Raw genomic sequence first — 17,886 nt, 5'->3', positions numbered from 1 at the left:
AAAAGAAGAAATGAAAAAATATTAAAAAATAAATAAAAAATATTAAGAAAGAAATATTCAAAAACAAAAGAAAAAAAGTATTTAAAAAATTATAATAAAAAATCTATTAAAAAATATTCAGGGGTGTTGTGGCATCCAAGACAGATTTGCCGAATGTCAGAATGGCAAACCAATTCTGATTGTCATTGGTGTCACAGAATCTGATTGGATTTTCGTCTTTTCGAATATAAGCAAACCAATATTCGAATCAGCTGTTCTGCTATTTATTCATGGTGAAAAATTAGCAAGACATGTTTTTGGAATTGTAATCATATAATTAGTTCAAAATATTCATTAAACCCAAAAAATATAATTAAAATGAGAAATTAATTCAGTTTTTATTTTATTTGGCAATGAAAGTAGCGCGAAAAAAATCAAAGTTTTAAGGAATCACAGTAGCGCTTTATGCTCAAAGGAAGTCAAAAATAGTAATTATTTTTATGTAAAAATGTACATATTTAAATGTATATATACAGTGGAACTTCTCTAACTCGAATCACCATAATCCACAAAAAAACTTTGAGGAAATTTGTATGGCATTGCCTTTCAATGCGAGTTATGGAGAACTTCGCGTTATGGAAGGAAATTTGTATGAAATTTGATTTTTAAACGCTATTGTCAATTTAAAAGTTCAAGTAATGGAGATCTTCGAGTTATGGAAGCTCCACTGTATATTTTTTAACTTTTATATAAAGATATTTCCATGATCTAATCTGAATTACTTATTTTGTAAAATCCTTAGAATATTTTATTTTGTTCCGTTGAATTCAATAATTACGTCATTTAGCGTTCTTATCTTATTTTTTAATAATAATTATATTTTTCCAAAGCGTTTTAACGGCAAATCAAAATAAATCTGAACAAAATGTCTCAAATCTGTCAGCCCTGAAGCTCTTGGTTTGATTCTGATACGTTAAACCGATAAATTTGGTTTCCATGACACCTAAAACCAATAGAATTTCTGATTCGAACATCAAACCAATAATATCAGAATTCATGACACGATCCAGAATTTTTTGTCGGTTTGAATTCTGATTCCGACAACTGTCAGATTCCACAACAACCCTGAATACGAAATGAAAAACATAATTTTTATATATGTATTAAAAATAATAAAAAAAAAATAATTTAAAAAATAATAAAAAAAATAATTTAAAAAATAAAAAAAATATTATAAAAATATAAAAAAGATTATTTAAAAAATATTGAAAAAAAAAATAAATTAAAATGTATACAAGAAAAAAATATAAAATTAAATTTAAAAAATTAAACGTTAAAAATATTCAATATAAACAAAAGTAAAACAAAAAAAAACAATGGTAAATAAAAAGCATTAAAATTTATTTAGATTAGAATTAGTAGGAAAATAAAATGATCAGCATACAATAAAAACCGAAATTGTAATTTCTATGTTTTTTAACTGAACAAATTGGTGAATTAAGCAACTGAACGATGAAAAAACAATATTTAATTTTATGTCGCGTGTTCTGATTGCATGAGACCCGCACAAACAGTGAAAATCCAAAACCATTTTGTTATATATATTTCCTTCTAAATGATTTATTCGATGCATGTGTGTAAATACAAATGTAATTCTAGAATATATATTTTGTGCCAGTTCAACCCAATATTTGACACAGTAACCATAATAAAATTCTCATATGTGCAATGTTAACTTAAATGATTAATAAACAATTATATTTAGAGATGGAATAATGGCGAAATTTGTTTAAAAAATAACATCATATGTATTCATACAAACTTTAATCAGACTTACAAATGTGTTTAAATGAAAATTAAATAAAACATCTGAATAAAATTGATACGTTAAAGATGAATAAAAAATGTAAATCATATTGATTGGTGAAAGCATGCATAACATGATGGCGTTAAACCACAGATGTGTGTGTGTGTTTATAGGTGGGAATTTGGTAAGCAAAGGGGCATAAAAACTTAATTACAAATAATGGCGCGATGCGTGTGACAACACAAGCAGTTTGCAGAAATCATTGGGAATATTGTGCATTCCTTGTGTACGCATGTATTACTATGTATTTAAAAGCAAAACAAAAACCGACGATTATATTATGCAAAGCATAGCAATGCCCGGCACAAAAAATATGCAATAGACAATAAAGTAAACATACAAACACATTACGCAATGATTCTGCTGACCACCAAGAGTTTGCATACACGCACACATCACCACGCACCTTACGCTAAAGCTACTAGAACGTATAACCACCCTCGGGTGTTTTCGATTGGCCCGCATTAAATTCGAGCGCACCATTAACCTCTTGTGGCGCCAACTCAGCTTCAGCATCCTCGCCACTATTGAAGTACGTATCCACCAGTGCGAAGGCCTTCTTGTATATTTCCTCGTTTTCATGCTCCTGCAATTTCTCCAGTTTATCCAAGCCACCCATCTCTTCGACCATCAAGCAAAGATTCTCTGTGCCGCCCAACTTTTCGGCCAAAACAAACAAGTTGCCGAGTCCCATGAGCACAACCTTAATGGTGCGCGGATCCTTTGCGTCGAGTAAATCACAGAATGGCTTCAATATTTGATATTTTTCAATCAGATCGATTATTTGTTCAGGTGTGCCACTCGTTGTGGTATTTGTAACGGCCCAAGCGGCTTCTTTCTGCGATTTGAAATCGCCCTTCTCCAAAACGAGACGAATTGGTGTGAAAATACCTAGAGTTGTTTGAGAGGAGGTATTTATGATGTTATTTAGTTAGTTAGTTAAAAATAAGTTGGTGTTTTCTTAAGGTTAAGCCTTGCTATTTTGTTTTATAAAGAGTGCAGAAAAGAGCGACGACAGTAAAAAGGCAACGCAAGGTATATTTTCAAAATTATATAGGCTTGTAGATATAAACATTAGCACGGTAGTATGTAGAAGGCTTAATAAATATAAAAACATAATCCGTAATAGCGAAAGAAGTTCATAAAAAATCACAAACAAATACAAGCATTATTCTTCATACAATCAGCGATGTTTAAAAATATTATTCAGATCATTCTTAAATAAAAGTTGCATAAATTAGCAAACATAAACTTTAAAAATCTTATTTATATTGAGCTTCTCCTCAATGTTCTTCAATACTCGCAAATGTTCGTTTTAACGTGAGAGCACAGTTGACAGTCAACAATCCAAAAATTAACTTCAAGCCACTTATATATTATTGTGACACATTATTTTAAGCTTTAGAATATGCACACAGTTACACAGTATTATATTCAATTTAGAAATCTTACACACGTATCACATATCACTTTTAGGTTATGTTCGGTTCAACTTGATTTTCTATATCAAAGAAATATTTGAATATAATTTTTTTCATTAAAAAAATCATAAAACATAGCACCAAAAAGCATTATGATGTCCTACTTTACAAAAAAAGCGTTGAATGCCATTATGCCCTCATATAGTCTTGCACTACTACTTGGGTACTCTACTAAACTACTACCATTCGCCATTTTAATTAGCGATATAGAGCATACTTTTTCGCATATTTAAAAATTGTATTTGAAAAAAATTAAATTACTTAATTAAATTCTTGTCTGCGGCTGCAACTATTCATTAACGTTGATGTGCTCAATCTTCGTTCATACAAATATTTAGACACAACTATGACCAAGTTTATTTTTCATTACTCTTCTTCCAATTCAAACTAACCGATAGGCAGACTTCCGAAATTTGTGTGTGTATGTATGTCTGTATTTAAAGAGTCAACCAACCATTTGGGCAACCCACTACAGTTTGATGAAATCAACAATTCCTCATCTACTATTCAGCTAAGCAACTACCGACTAGGATAGCAACACGAAATGAAAAACACGTAAAAGCGCTTACAAACAGCACATAAATAAGAGAAGTAGCAAAAACAAAGCAAAAGCGTAAATAAAGGAGGAGAAATATAAAATGCAAACACAAACTTACCAGCATTGATAACGGCCTGAATCTGCTTCGGATTTCCGGCTGTGATATTACTAACCGTCCAGGCGGCCTCCTTTACAATATTACATTTTGGATGTTGCAACAGACCACCCAATCGGGGTAAACCGCCAGCAGCAATAACTGCGTCCGTCTAGAGTGTCGAGTTGTGAGGGCGACAAGGGCAGCAGTTGGAATTAAATTTCACGCAGGTATTGGCAGCGGACCAAAAATAAAAAGAACAAATAAGAAAAGAAAGGAAAAATAAAAACAAAAAATAAGAAAAGAAAATAAAAACAAAAAATAAGAAAAGAAAATAAAAACAAAAAATAAGAAAAGAAAAATAAAAGAATAAGCAGGGGAAAATTAAATTTTGTACGAATATGTAGATATGTATTTAGGCACATATTTTTACTGCAAATATAGTGGCAAATATGCAAATGAAATTTGCTGAATTCAAAAAAAGGTATGCAAATAAATAAAAATTAAGATGAAAACATTGCTGCGAATTGGCGGCTTAAAACAGACGTGCCCCAAAAGTTACAATGCGGCGTAAATAAGCAATGAGAAAAGTAATTTTCGCAAATTGAAAGGCCAAAGTGACACTTTAGCTCGAGGCATAATTTGAATGAAATGATATGCAGTGCAACGAATGAGTGGTATGTAGAAAAAAAAACATGGGTATATATCTTTAACGGATTTGCAAATGAGCGGCTGTTACGTTGCAACGGCAGTGATATTATATTTAGCAATGCTTTATGGAAGAGCATTTTAAAATAAATATTTTCAGAGAGCTTATCTGTGCTATGCACAAAATAAATAAAAAAAATATATATAGATTTCTACAGCATATTCTTACTTGCTGTACTCTAGATACTTATATGATGAATTAACTAAACACCGAAAAAACAGCAGCGTTACTTCCTCTAAAGCGCTTTGGTTACAATTCCACTACATATATACATATTATGTATACCAAATTCAATCGGTATAGCCACTATAACCTGTGCACCGAAGTTAGTACTACCTTCATCAACATGCTAATCCCGGAATCCAAAGTGAAAATTCGTAAATATTCATTTTCCATTTGTGAAATGTGCAGATTATGCAGCAACAGCGGAAGCAAACTCAATGGCAAACACACACAAAAACTGAGTAGCAAAAGAACTCAAGCCACACAGACGCAATGGCAACGTCACCACCACGCCTTCATTAGCTAGTTAAGTACCAGCAGGTTGCCGGAGTGCTACCACCCTCTCTTTTATACGCTCCAGCTTACTTTCTCGCAATTTTAATGCGGATCTGTGTCAAGTAATCGACGCCAGCTTTGAATTCATATGCAAATTTACACATAGTTATGCAAAAACTCGGCGTCCGAGCTTTACGAGGCTAAAGAGGGGGGTAGGTAAGTTGTGGCGTGCATAATAGCAAGTGATGGCGACCGACCAACCGACATAGGAATGATTCCCCAACTACAGAAATGGGGTTTGTTACCGAAAATGTGTATATGTATGCATTAGAACAATACTGCAGGGGAAACAAATAAAATTGTAACTAAAGTCAGCTTAACTAGCGCACAGAAAATAGCACTTACTGTTAGTGCAGCCGTTTCGCTGCTATGCATTTTAATCCTAAATCACACGTTGTACTGTTTACCAGTACTTCCGGATGTGAATTAATGTTTTAATAAGCGCATGTTTATCAAATGCATACGAACTCCAAATATACATACACACATACATATAGGTTGCACTTCAAGTACTCATAATTGCACTCACCTGCTGATCAGTACCGGTTACGATATTTCCTACACTGCGCAGTGCTGGCACAATTATAGAAGGCTCTTCAGTGCCAAGCAGTTTAACTAGATGCCCCACTGCGCCTGTGTCGACTACCGCTTGGATTTTCAAATTTTCATCATCCGTCACATATGAGAGCGCCCAACAGGCATCAGCTAACACTTGTGTATCCTCACCTAAGAGCAATCGCGATAGCACGGGCAACAAACGTTTAATCTCTTCAAAAGGTGGTGATGGATTTTTGTTACGACACAAATTCGACATCAACCAAACAATGTTGCGCAAGAAGGAAAGTGGTGTTTCACAATTTATCAAACCAAGTATACCGTCCACAACATTATGTTGTATGACGATATCACGTGCTGCTGCTCCATCTCCGGCAATGTTACCCAGCGCCCAAACTGCCTGCTCGGCAAGATTAATCGATTTAGATTTTAGCAACGCAACAAAATGTGGCACAGCATTTTGTTCGATAACGCAACGTGTTTGCTCCGAAGTGCCAGAAGCGATGTTGGTAAGCGCCCAGGCAGCTTCAAATTGTAGCAAAGGACTAAAAGCAAAAAAAAGCAAAAAAAAGAGATGTGAAAAAGAAAATAAGTAAAATTGCGCTGAATATGTTCCAACGTTAGTCTATGCCTACTTCTCGTGATTTTGTAGAAAACGTATGCAAATAGGTACAATGCCATGTCCTATCATTAAATCTATAGGCGGATTACGTTCGCGACTTAGCATTTTACGTGCGGATTGCATGCCCAAGAATTGACGCTCAACATCTTGACTATTCATAGAGGCAACCATTTCGTCGATGCTCATTTGTGCTGGCGATTGATTATTCGATTCTTTCAGAGGTGATACAATATCCTCATCGTTGATGTTGCGACGTTTGAAAAGTTGATCCTCTTTCTTTGATTTACGTAACTCCACAGTAACTTCATGGCGACGCATGCGAGACTCCTGTAAAACACGAGTATGAATTATTTCAACATTTAAATAGTTATGGTGCGATACTAACCTGTGAGTTAATGGAGTTCGATTTGTACGAATTTAAACGTGATGTATCTGATTTACTCATTTTGTTGGCGACGAATATTAATGCAGGAAATAAAGAATTAAACAGCGATACTAGAAATTTTGTGGAAAAAAGAAAATATGATTAGACATATGAAAATTTTTCTATTTTAACATTTGATAGCAACATTAACTAACAATATTTATACAGCAGTGAACATAAAATGTAATTCTAAATTTTCTTCCTCGCACCACAATCTTTAAGCAATTGATCCAATTACTCAAAATGGCAGATCAGGTAGAGCAAAAGGCTTAAAACACAAATTAACAGGTACATGTACAGCAGCCTCGTTTCCAATTTCTGGATAAATCTTTGCGAATTCTTGTCATAAGAAACCTACCTGTTTTCTTATAAGCCGATGAACTAGGTTTCAGTTAAAAATAACGTAACTTTTCACGAATATTATTAATAAGCGCATGGCAGGGATTCTCACCTTATTTTATATGCTGACACAATTATAGTTCCAATAATTAATCACAAGATTCTTGATTACCGCAATGCAAGTATAGTTTTAAAAATCAAACAGTTTTCGAAGAAAAACAATACAAATTTATAAAATTAAATGACTTCTCACTTCTTTCCACTCGACTGTCTGTTCAGCGACAAAATGCCGTTTAAAAATTCAAAATTTCCCCTAACAACATTATAGGCTAGCCGGGAGACTTTTGCATGTCGGTTTTTGTTTTTGCATACAATGCACATATTCAGCAAAATCGCAAAAAAAAGTAACGAAAAGGCGCAAATTTGATCTTCGCACAATATCCATCGTTGGTTAAAGCGTGTGAACAGCTGTGCGTATGCTGTGTACATAAATAGTTCACTTTTTTGCAAACCTTTATTGTTGCTGTAAACGGCCACTTCGCGAACTGATAACTGATCGGTTGTCTCACTCTAACACGCATTAAATACGATCGATTCGAAAAAGTCTCCAAAATTGGTGTTGCCTACATTGAGATCAAAACAAGGTTGCATTATTATATGAAAACTAAAAACAGGGTGCTTCAGATGTTTCATTTATGAAAGAAAAAATTTAAATCAGAAGTATTTTGGTATTAACATTTTTATATATAATATTTAGTAAGAGTGTGTTGAGGATGAATGACCTTTAATGCAAGATTCAGCTCCAACTCCGTGGCAATCGCTGAAAATATGACCAATTCATGTGGAAACTGATGTCATTGGGACATTTGTTCTGGAGATGTTTAAAAGTCATACATCTTTGATCCAACATTTGGTGATGCTTCGAAAGCGAAAGTCTGCATATTTCTTGCATAGTCCCAACTGCGTATACATCAAACCCCGTTGACCTCCGCAATGTGAATGTTCGGAACGCCAAGTTGTGTTTGGCTTAAAAGCAGCTTTTATCAGCACAATTAAGGACTCCTTATCAACATGAAACTAACAGCTCTGCAAAGACCTTAACATAAGATCCACAATTCATTTACACTGTATCCTGTTTTATGAGATGGAAATCTCTATTCAGCATTGCTTAAATGTGTGGTGTACTCTCGTTGATTACCCGGCAATGCAAAGCAGAGCCCCATACAGATTTCGCTCCAATAAATACTCGCTGCTCAAATAAGAATAAATTTACAGTACGTGAGAGTGGTGGGCCGTTAAGTAATACGAGCTGTACGAAGCGGCAGTCGTCAGCAGCAACAGCAACAGCTCAAATGTCGGTGCAATTTGATTTCATGCGTCAGTTCACACCTAAAAATTGTTTGGGGTGCTACCGAGAGCAATGCGAAAGCAATGCAATTTGCCATGTTGTAAGTTTACAAAATAGTTAGTAGTTGATGAAGGGGGGAAAAACGAAGAAAAATTTGCTGCTAGTGAAAATGTACGAGAGTGTAGTATGCCTTTAAGCACCAGCCGCACCTTTGTAAAATACTCCTTTAGCATCTACTTGTGGACCTACGTAACATTTCTGCTTTCTTTGCTGGTGTACTCTAATTTGTTACTTCGTCGTGTGCCTCACCTCGACATGTAGCTAGAAGACTCATTAAATGTCAACACAAAAATTTAAGTGATACTTTGAAAATTACTTCATTATACTAGTCGCTTTCTAGGCGCACAGCCCGTCAGTCGACCCTCCCCCCATTGGGCACTTCAAATTTACGCCCGTAAACATAATTTCTTTTTAGTTGGCTACTGTGTACATAGGTCCAATTGCTTGTTGTACTACCCTCTTACACTTTTGTGGTTTGCGCTCCGTTTACACATTATTCACACGTAATACGCCCGAAAGTATGCTCAACAAAGTGTTATGTGTTGACGTTTGAATTCGCATTGGCTTTGTGAAGGTCAACGAAGTAGACGAAGGCGACGATTTATGCAAAATACACCGCATGCATTTCGGAGAAAACATTATTAAATGTGCTTTGAAAGTGATATTACCTATATATACTACCATTTCATATGTAGAGGTATACGGAGTGCAACGGTATGATGTTCAGAGAAGACCAGTCCTCTTACGACTGTTCTTGAACCGGAGCCAAAGGAATGGCTGGTTATTTGTATTGAACTTTTGAGAAGAAAGCTCGAAATTTGTTTACACAAGAAAACTAGCCAGAATTTAGAGATTAGCGATCGTCCAAACAAGTTTGAAAGTACAAAATTGCTTCGGGACTTCACAATCATTGCAAAGAGCGGAACTTGCACAAAAATTTTACAACAAAGATCGTAAATATAGGCTATATGAAGGGGCCATCACTGTGAACTAAAAAAAGTTTTTGATGTAATCTTCATTCGAGATTTAAGTCCAAGGTCTCTACGCCGAAGTCGATAAGAGGAGGTTCAAAAAGTTTCACCTAATGCATCAGATTCTACCAAAACTCTAAACATAGAATACGCGGAGAGGTTGAAATTGTTGGCTACTTCATTATTAAATTTAATCCATTAGTAACTAGTTCTGCACTACTATTGAACCAGTTTGCTCCACTGTCTCTCTTATAACGTGGTTTCACTGGTTGTTGCGAGTAAAGTTTGTTTTCTGTTGAATTGCCGAAATTAATTTGTTTATTTAGGAATATTTTGACACTGTCTACCACTTTGACATCTTTGACAAAAATGCTGTCTGGCCTTACTTACTTTAACACCGCTAGGCATGTATCATATTTCTAGAAAAACTCTATTACAAAGGTGTCATAACTTATAGGTATATATTTACATATGTATGAATGTCGAAGGTCAATCGCAAGTAAGAAATTGGTGAGGATTATACGAAGATATAAATATTTAAAAACAAAACTAAGTTTGTTTGACATTTCGGTATCACAAAGATCTCCGAATTTTTGGATTGATAAATTATATGAATATATGACAACTTATGACTTTCACAAGCGAAACCAATTTCAGGCGATCAAAAGATGTTTAAATAAAAAAAGATAAACAAAATTATTTAAGATGACTTTACTGTCTACTTGATAACGTCTTAAAAATTATTGTAGTATCAATAACATTGTTACATTTCTCTAAAACCTCCATCTGAACCTCATTCTAAATGAACGCATGAGGTTTTGTAGGGTTCAATCGAAATCTTATTACTCACATTATCATGTTGGAACCTGAGCTGATAAGCCCTGATGACAGCATGATTGGTCGAGCTTTTCTATTCATTTATGGTATGCAGGATACATAAATAAATAATCCAAATATTTGGAACCATCTATGTACTGATGACGGATCGTTTATATGGAAAGGTATAACAGTGTTAGTTTTGTTTTCCCGATAAATACTTTTTATATAGAAGCTAGACGAACAAGAGCGTGCATGGATAATGATAAAATCTTATCTTATTATTATGATGGAAGATGGCTTTAAACACATTAGAGATTTTGTTTCCATGCTTCGTTGTTGACAGACATAACCTCAAAAATGCAGAAATAAAAGAACAACCAAAAATGATGTCAATAACAACGTTCGGCCATTGATCAATAGCAGCACGCACAGTCACTACAGATACTGTCCTCGCTGCTCGAACAAAATATTTGTTGAGACTCTCTTTTGGTGGGGTATTCGACAAGCCATATTCTCCTACTCTGATCACAAACTGTAGACCAATTAATTGAAATCTATACTTCCAGACGGCCAATCATCTGCTCAAGTTATTAAACCAAGAGTATAACTTTTAAACCATTTTACCTTGTGTACTAGATCATAATCCTGGTAAGAGATCCAATGCTCTCCATCGAAGAGAGTACTGTTAACTGCTTCATCACGCCTTTTACTACATCCTGCTGGTACATTTTTAACTACATTATTCCCAGAAGTGAAGTGGCATTTCACATTTAGAGGAAACTCTCTTTTGCTTCTTTGGAAGTTTTTGCGTAGTTTGTCGTTTATTAAAAATGCCTTGAACAGGGATTTTTTTATTTCAAAAATAATACTTTGATGGCCATTGACCATTTGCCACTGAAGAAGCCGCTTGTATCTGTTGAGCCTAATTTGCTTCAGGTGTGTTGTCAGTAGATGACTAGTTGACCGATGGTAAGCTTTCATATGGAGATAATCTCGAATAAGTTTAGACATTGTCCGCAATACGATTTTATTTAGCACCCCAATTATTAATAAGTAAAAGCAAATACAAATTACAATATGGAACTTATGGCAGAATATATATATATGAAGACATCTCTTAAGGTACATCTAAATATATGTTATATACAATTTATGGGTTCACTGAAAGATATATCTCGCATTAGGGACGGTGAATAAAGTCGATCAAAAAAAATAGGGTTCCCATGTCAGTCGGGTCTATATAACCGGAACCGCATTTTACTGAACATTGAAAAGTCGAGAGCTATAATATCTAGTGGGATCATATATGTGCAAGTGAGAGCCTCTTAGGGTTCGAAAAACTACGAGTTAATTTAAGAAAACATCGTTTTGGCGTTAAGTATTGAAGAATCATTGAAGCTGAAGTTTTTCAATAGAACCCGCATCAATGTGTTCCACTATCTATACTCCTCAACTGCCATTAAATAATGTACTTATGTAATTCTCAAGTGCTTACATCTATGTATATTTTCTTGAAAACTTTGTAAATGATATTACCCGAGCAGATCATACTTACAAACGCCTAAGAGCGCTCCGACTGCCTGCTACGCAACTGGCAACTTATCACCCCCTGACGCTTATTATGCAGTTAATAAGTAGGAGAATAATGGACCACCTGCGACAAATGCGACGCAGAACAAATGAGCGACAAAAGTTAGTTAAGTACGAGGAAGAAACGTACGAACTGCACAGTAGTTGTGAAAAGTCAATGGACAATTGAAATTGTCTGCGCTGCATGGGCAAAGTCAATGTTCAAAGCCATTACATTTATAGTACATTTGTCCTTGCGTTGCATTATCAGCCTCAGTCGTTGCCGTTTGCACTTTACGGTTGCGGCTTGTTTGTAATTGGCCGTGGACAAAGATGCACACAGAGAGGAATGAAGCGCAGCACGGGGGCAAACAAATAGGCTTCCCTTATAGTATATATGTGTGGTTGATATGCATATAGTATATTTATATATACAAAGTAGTAAATAAATATAAGTGCATGACACTATATAATTGAGTGCATTTACATATATACACAAATACAGATATATATATGTATATACATCCTGTGAGTGTTTATATTCAAGTGAGAGCAAAGTAGTTTGCTGTGCTGTTGGCTCCTGCCGTGCCAAAGAAGTCAGCCGACCGGTTTCTTCTGCTTTCTTTCTATCCGCACGCTGCGGCGTAAGCGTGTTAAAACCAATTACAGCCCTTTTATCTGCACACAAACACATATACAATCAAATTTCACACACACATACACTTCTTCCTGCATTCACACTTTTGGCACTTTCTTACCGCGCGCTACAGGACCCCAACAGCAATGCGGGTGTAAGTGATAATCGCCTTGTCGTTGCACTCATACACCCATACTACCGCGCTTTACTTGCAATACAGGCGCACATACACAAACACATACACAAATACACTCATTTCCACCCATTCACACCTTAACCTCAAACTTCACAGTTTGACCTCACCAACTCCCAGTCCGCTCCAATCGTGCACCCTCGTAACACTTGTAGATTTTTAATGATTTTATCTTTACTTCGAGTAAATTGCTGTAGTCGTGCGTCCCCACACCCTGCACACCTTTATCCACGTCCGTTTCGTTCCTCTCATAAGCGTAAATGTCCTTTTCACTTGAGTTTACATATACGTGAACAAGTGTCCGTTGCTGACGGTGGCTAGTGCTACGTCCAAGTGCATTTGTCTTGAGCGTGAGTATGTGTCTCTCCGTGTGTTTGTGTGTGTGTGAATATTTGTAATTGCAAATAAATAAGGTCAAGAAGGTGTGGCGTTTGTATGATCTTTGTTTGTTCTTTTATTTGCACTGTTTATCCATTGCGTTCGCATTGTCCTTTCATGAGTACTTTCTTGAACTTTTTTTTTTCTTCTGTCGGATTAAAGTACTTTTGCTAAAGAAGTATTACATTAAAAAATACAAAGAAATAAAAAATAAGCAATGAGAGGCGTATGAATAAATTAGCTTTAATAGATGAAAGAAAAAACCTTTTTTCTCGATAACTTCTGGAAGATTTAATTTACAGAAGAGTTGAATAGAAGAAATTCTCACAGTTTCATGGATATTGTAAAATAAATAAATCACAAACTTACCTTCTGTCAACTATACGGTTGAAAGAAACCAATTTTAAGAGAGCGGCAAGTTGGCCTGAAGCTCTGACATATTCGGCTGAAAGACCCATCAAAGTGTTAAGCTTGAGTTCAAAAAAAAAAAAACCAGAGACCTTAAAATTTCTATCTACGTATCTATGTATGTAGAATGATCTGGGCTTGGGTTTGTGTAGACATTGCCTTTAAGTAGGATTGTCCAAAACAATTTTTCGAATATCTTACGTGGTTCAAAAACTGTACTTCCAAAATGCTTTACTTATGGTGTATCTAAAGGGATTATCTCGTGTATAAGTAATTTAGCAAAGAATCTGATCCCAATTGTGATTTTTCCAACGCCTTTATGAAACTACCTTTTCGGTGAAGTGGGATTCGTATTGGGAAAACTACAAAATCAACCCCAATTTCATCGTTTTATGTCTAGCAACCGATTTTCTTGAGGTCCGAGGGTAGGTAAATATTGCTGGGTACCAGATTTTGAAAAAGCAACAAAAAACAACTAATCTCGGCGCCTTATTTCTAGCGACCAATACTCTTGAGGTCCGACAGTATGAAAATAGTTACTGAAAATAATCCAATTGTTGCAATTTTGACCCCAGTTTTATTAGTGATGGACCGACCATTTAAGAGCTTGCGTGCCATTCACTTTGTATAGAGATTTCGCTCAATAAACTCATAAACGATTTTTTGATACCTTAGAATGACAACTGCCTCGATTAATTTCATTCCATGAATATCCAAAATCTTTTTGTTGGTTTTTTGAGCTCTTCGTCCTAACAGTTTTAGAACGTCAACTGATTCCATTGTCTTCGGTCTGTACGGAATTTAGTAAACCTCAAGAACCAATTTCCCGAGGCATTTATTCCCTGTCTTTCCAGGATGAGTTCTATCTACAAAACAATCATAGAAGTTATACGAGTCATCCAGACTGATACTCTAGTCGCTCTTAATTAGATAAATATACAAACAAATTGGCTACGGGAGGTAGCTGGGCTTCTCGGGGATCGACTGATTTATTGAATTTAGGGATCCGAAACTATGAACAGAAGAGCAATAAAAAGATAGAGCTCTTCAAAAGCGCTTTTAATAATGCAGACCTTTCCCGATAATTCTTACTTTTAAAAGGTTGTTTTAAATTCTTATAAGTTTTTGCACTTTCCTCTAACATTTGAATATCCCACCTTATATTTACATTCATACCGAACCCCCTAAGATACCAAGTTGCAAAAATTCCAATTTAATTTTCATTCGTACGTTCGTTTTATTAATTTAAATCTTTAAACCAGCTAACAATGCGTTTATCTTCAATTCAATGCTTTTTCGCGAGGGAAAACGAAAATCTCAACAAATCACCCGCGAAATCACATTTTAACCCGCTTAAGCTTCTTTCGCCGCTTCCGTCACTGGCGCTGGAGCAGCAGTGCTGGATGGCTCAGCGTTGTCGCTATTGTTGGCGGAGCGCACATCCACGACATCGGAGTCATCACCCTCGGATTGGGGGAATGGTGGGAAGTTTTGATCTTGTGGGTATTGTGGCTCCTCGGGTTGCTGTTGTTCGGGCTCTTGTGCTTGTTGTTCGGGGTATTCGACAGGTACTGGTTCGGCTGCTGGCTCTTCGGCTGGCTGGCTGGCTTCGACAGCAACTGGGGCGGGTTGTACAACCTGTTGTTGTTGTGGCAAGTATTGCAAGTATTGTTGTTGGACTGGTACAACAGGGTGGGCAGGAACAACATGTTGCACAGCTGGTGCAGCAACAGCAGCGACGGCAGCAACCTTGGCGACAATTGGTTCACGTTGGACGACAGCATTGAAACCGTTCACATCGTCAGCGGTGTAGGTAACGGTACGCTTGTAACCATCAGCATCGACAACACTGTATGAACCAGCTACATTGCCACCATCACGGCTCTCCACTTGGCTCTTGATGTCACCGGTCAACGAATCATGTACGCCATAAGAGAAATCGTAACGTGGCGACGATTCGATTTCAACTTGCTTGACAATGGGTGCTGGTGCGGCGGCAACAACGGTCTTGGCAATAACTGGTGCGGCAGCGGCAACATGTACGGCTGGTGCGACGGTCTTAACAACTGGTGCGGCGGCTACATAGGGTGCAGGTGCGGCGGCGGGGTATGACTTGGTATAGACGGGCGCTTGATGGTAGACGGCAGCTGGTGCGGCATGTTGGTACACGACCTGGTGTGCGGGGCTAGCATAAGCAGTCACGGCGGCGGGCAGGTGATGGTAGGCGGCATAAGGATTGTAGGCATAGGTGGCAACGCCAGCCAAGCTGGAGCCGGCCAAAGCCAGGAGGGTTACGGCGCTCAAGAACTGTAAGTTAGAGTGAGATTTTTTGGGTTGTAGTAGTAAAAGTTTGAGAGTAGTAAAAGTTAGATCAAACGGAGTAGACAAGGATTTTGAAAATTTTACAGATTTTTGAACTAAAAATTATTTTTTTGAAAAAACAAGTTCGAGTTTTATAAAAAAAATATGTATATGAAATATTAAATCACAAAAAAAAAAAAAATTAATGGTATTAATTGGTAATAAAATTAATGGTATATTTTTTGGTTCAAAATTATTATTTTTGAAAAAATTTAATACAAAGTTTTAAAAAAATATTTAATTTTGTAAAAAATATTAAGAATCATTTTGCAAACTGAAATTAAAGCCAAAAGGTGACTCAAAAACTTTTTAATATTGTAAACACTTTTGAGTCAAAAATTATTATTTTTCAAAAAATTTTGAAAAATTCGTATACAAAGATTATAAAAAAATTTTATAATTTACAATCGTTTAATAATTTTTAAAAACAAACTAAAAGAAATTTAAAAACTTTTTGAGTTTCGTTTTTTGTTTTTCTTATTTTTTTAATTTTTATTTTTGAAAAAATTTTGCAAATTTTATAAGAAATTCTTAAAAATTTAAAGAATTTAATTGCTTCACTAATAAATTTAAAGAATTACTTGGAATATTAACACTTTTTGAGTTAAACTAAATTTTGAAATATTTTTGAAAACAAATTTATAGATTTAAACATGATGTCAAATATTGAAAATTTTTGAGGTAACACTTTTTTTTAATATTGAAAAAAAAAAAATTCATAAATTTCATATAAATTATTAAAAGTTTTCGAAGAGTTTAGAGTATTTTATATTTTATTTATTATTTGTTTTAATTTTTTTTTGTTTTTAAAAAATTTTGAAATCTAGAAAATATTTTTCGAAGAGTTTTGAATATTTTATATTTTATTTATTTTTTTGTTTAAATTTTTTTTATTTCAATAAGAAAAAAATTTCGAAATCTAGAAAAAATTTGAAATTTTTTTTTTCAAAAAATTTTTCAGTTTAATTATTTTTTAAATTTTGTGCGTTTCTAATATTGAAGCAATGTTTCTTAAGATTTTCTTATCAAAATAAAAAAAAAAAGATAATTAATTCCTTTCTAGAAATCATCGATATTGCCTTGCAAAGCAACCGTTATTTATTTGCGCCTGAAATGCTTTCTCTTAAATCTCATTAATCCTTTCTTCAAAATTAGTTGACCGTGGTAAAGAAAAAAGAGAATTTTAAGATCCGAAAAGATATGCTATACGCGCTAATGAATTCCTATTCTTTGTTTTAATCAACGCTGCTTTGTGCTGTTTCCGCTTTCATAATCCTTTTCTTAGCAACTTAAGCTGCCGCTGACAGACTACACACTCGTACAAACAAACAACGCGTTCTAATATGCATTTCACAGGATGTTGATTTTTAGCTGCTTCTATGCCTTTTGTTTTATTTATTTTTTTCATTTGCTTTGTTGTTGCTATTTGTATTTGTATCCTTTGCCAGAGCGCGTTTCGACACTTAATTAATTTTTTGTCTAATTTTTTTTTACTTTTAGCAGAATTTTCACTAAATTGCACTTACTTTGCTTGCCATTGCTGCTGAATTGTTAATTCAAAGAATTTTCTATTAAATAAAACACTGTGACCAAAGCAACACTGCTTGCACTGTTGCACGATGAACTAACAACGATGTTGTGATGCTGTCAACAGGCGGTGACAACTATTTTATATGCTGCGCAGCGAAGGAAGCCAGCAACAAAGCCAAGTAGAAAATGTACGAAATTTTAAGTAAAAAAAGCAACAACAACAACAAATACAAACAGTATGAAACGGCAAAAAAGTGTAACTATTTGAATAAAAGAATCGGCAAAGACGGCAAAACGCCCGCAATAACCGCCAGCAAGCCAATAAGCAGCAAGTAGACAAAGCTTAAAAACTTACGAAAATAAAAAATAAAAAAATATTTGTCTTCGTGTATGTATGTGTGTGCAGCATTGGCTTGTATACCAATTACTCATGGCTGCTCAAGCAA

The 17,886-nt window shown here is 35.1% G+C and overlaps 2 protein-coding genes and 1 long non-coding RNA gene across 3 annotated transcripts; 1 reads left to right on the top strand and 2 right to left on the bottom strand.

Moving 5' to 3' along the window:
* Positions 1-56: 56 nt before the first annotated feature.
* Positions 57-2,728, top strand: LOC128920527 (uncharacterized). The gene is made up of 2 exons (XR_008470605.1): positions 57-467; positions 870-2,728. It is a non-coding gene; the product is annotated as an uncharacterized LOC128920527 (long non-coding RNA).
* Positions 1,704-7,485, bottom strand: Pen (importin subunit alpha). Its single transcript, XM_011190121.3, has 6 exons — positions 7,279-7,485; positions 6,789-6,898; positions 6,417-6,730; positions 5,756-6,326; positions 3,984-4,131; positions 1,704-2,737 (listed from the first exon to the last, which is right to left on the bottom strand). The coding sequence occupies exons 2-6, from the start codon at positions 6,846-6,848 to the stop codon at positions 2,268-2,270; spliced, it is 1,563 nt and encodes a 520-aa protein (XP_011188423.1). The 5' UTR covers positions 6,849-6,898; positions 7,279-7,485; the 3' UTR covers positions 1,704-2,267.
* Positions 7,486-14,761: 7,276 nt separating this feature from the next.
* On the bottom strand, positions 14,762-17,598 carry LOC105215927 (cuticle protein 18.6). Its single transcript, XM_011190120.3, has 2 exons — positions 17,437-17,598; positions 14,762-15,856 (listed from the first exon to the last, which is right to left on the bottom strand). Exons 1-2 carry the CDS (start codon positions 17,446-17,448, stop codon positions 14,903-14,905), a joined length of 966 nt encoding a protein of 321 aa, XP_011188422.2. The 5' UTR covers positions 17,449-17,598; the 3' UTR covers positions 14,762-14,902.
* Positions 17,599-17,886: the final 288 nt, after the last annotated feature.

This window comes from Zeugodacus cucurbitae, chromosome 3 (assembly GCF_028554725.1).
Source record: "Zeugodacus cucurbitae isolate PBARC_wt_2022May chromosome 3, idZeuCucr1.2, whole genome shotgun sequence".
NCBI lineage: Eukaryota > Metazoa > Arthropoda > Insecta > Diptera > Tephritidae > Zeugodacus > Zeugodacus cucurbitae.
The sequence above is the reverse complement of the archived record's forward strand: the minus strand, read 5'-3'. Positions and strand labels throughout refer to the sequence as shown.

Excerpts from the sequence above, each read along its gene's own strand:
- Pen (XM_011190121.3), bottom strand. The coding sequence starts at position 6,848 with ATGAGTAAATCAGATACATCACGTTTAAATTCGTACAAATCGAACTCC. Across the intron at positions 4,132-5,755 it reads TAACCGGTACTGATCAGCAG|ACGGACGCAGTTATTGCTGC; the intron begins GTGAGTGCAATT and ends TCGACACTCTAG. Across the intron at positions 2,738-3,983 it reads TCAGGCCGTTATCAATGCTG|GTATTTTCACACCAATTCGT; the intron begins GTAAGTTTGTGT and ends AAACAACTCTAG.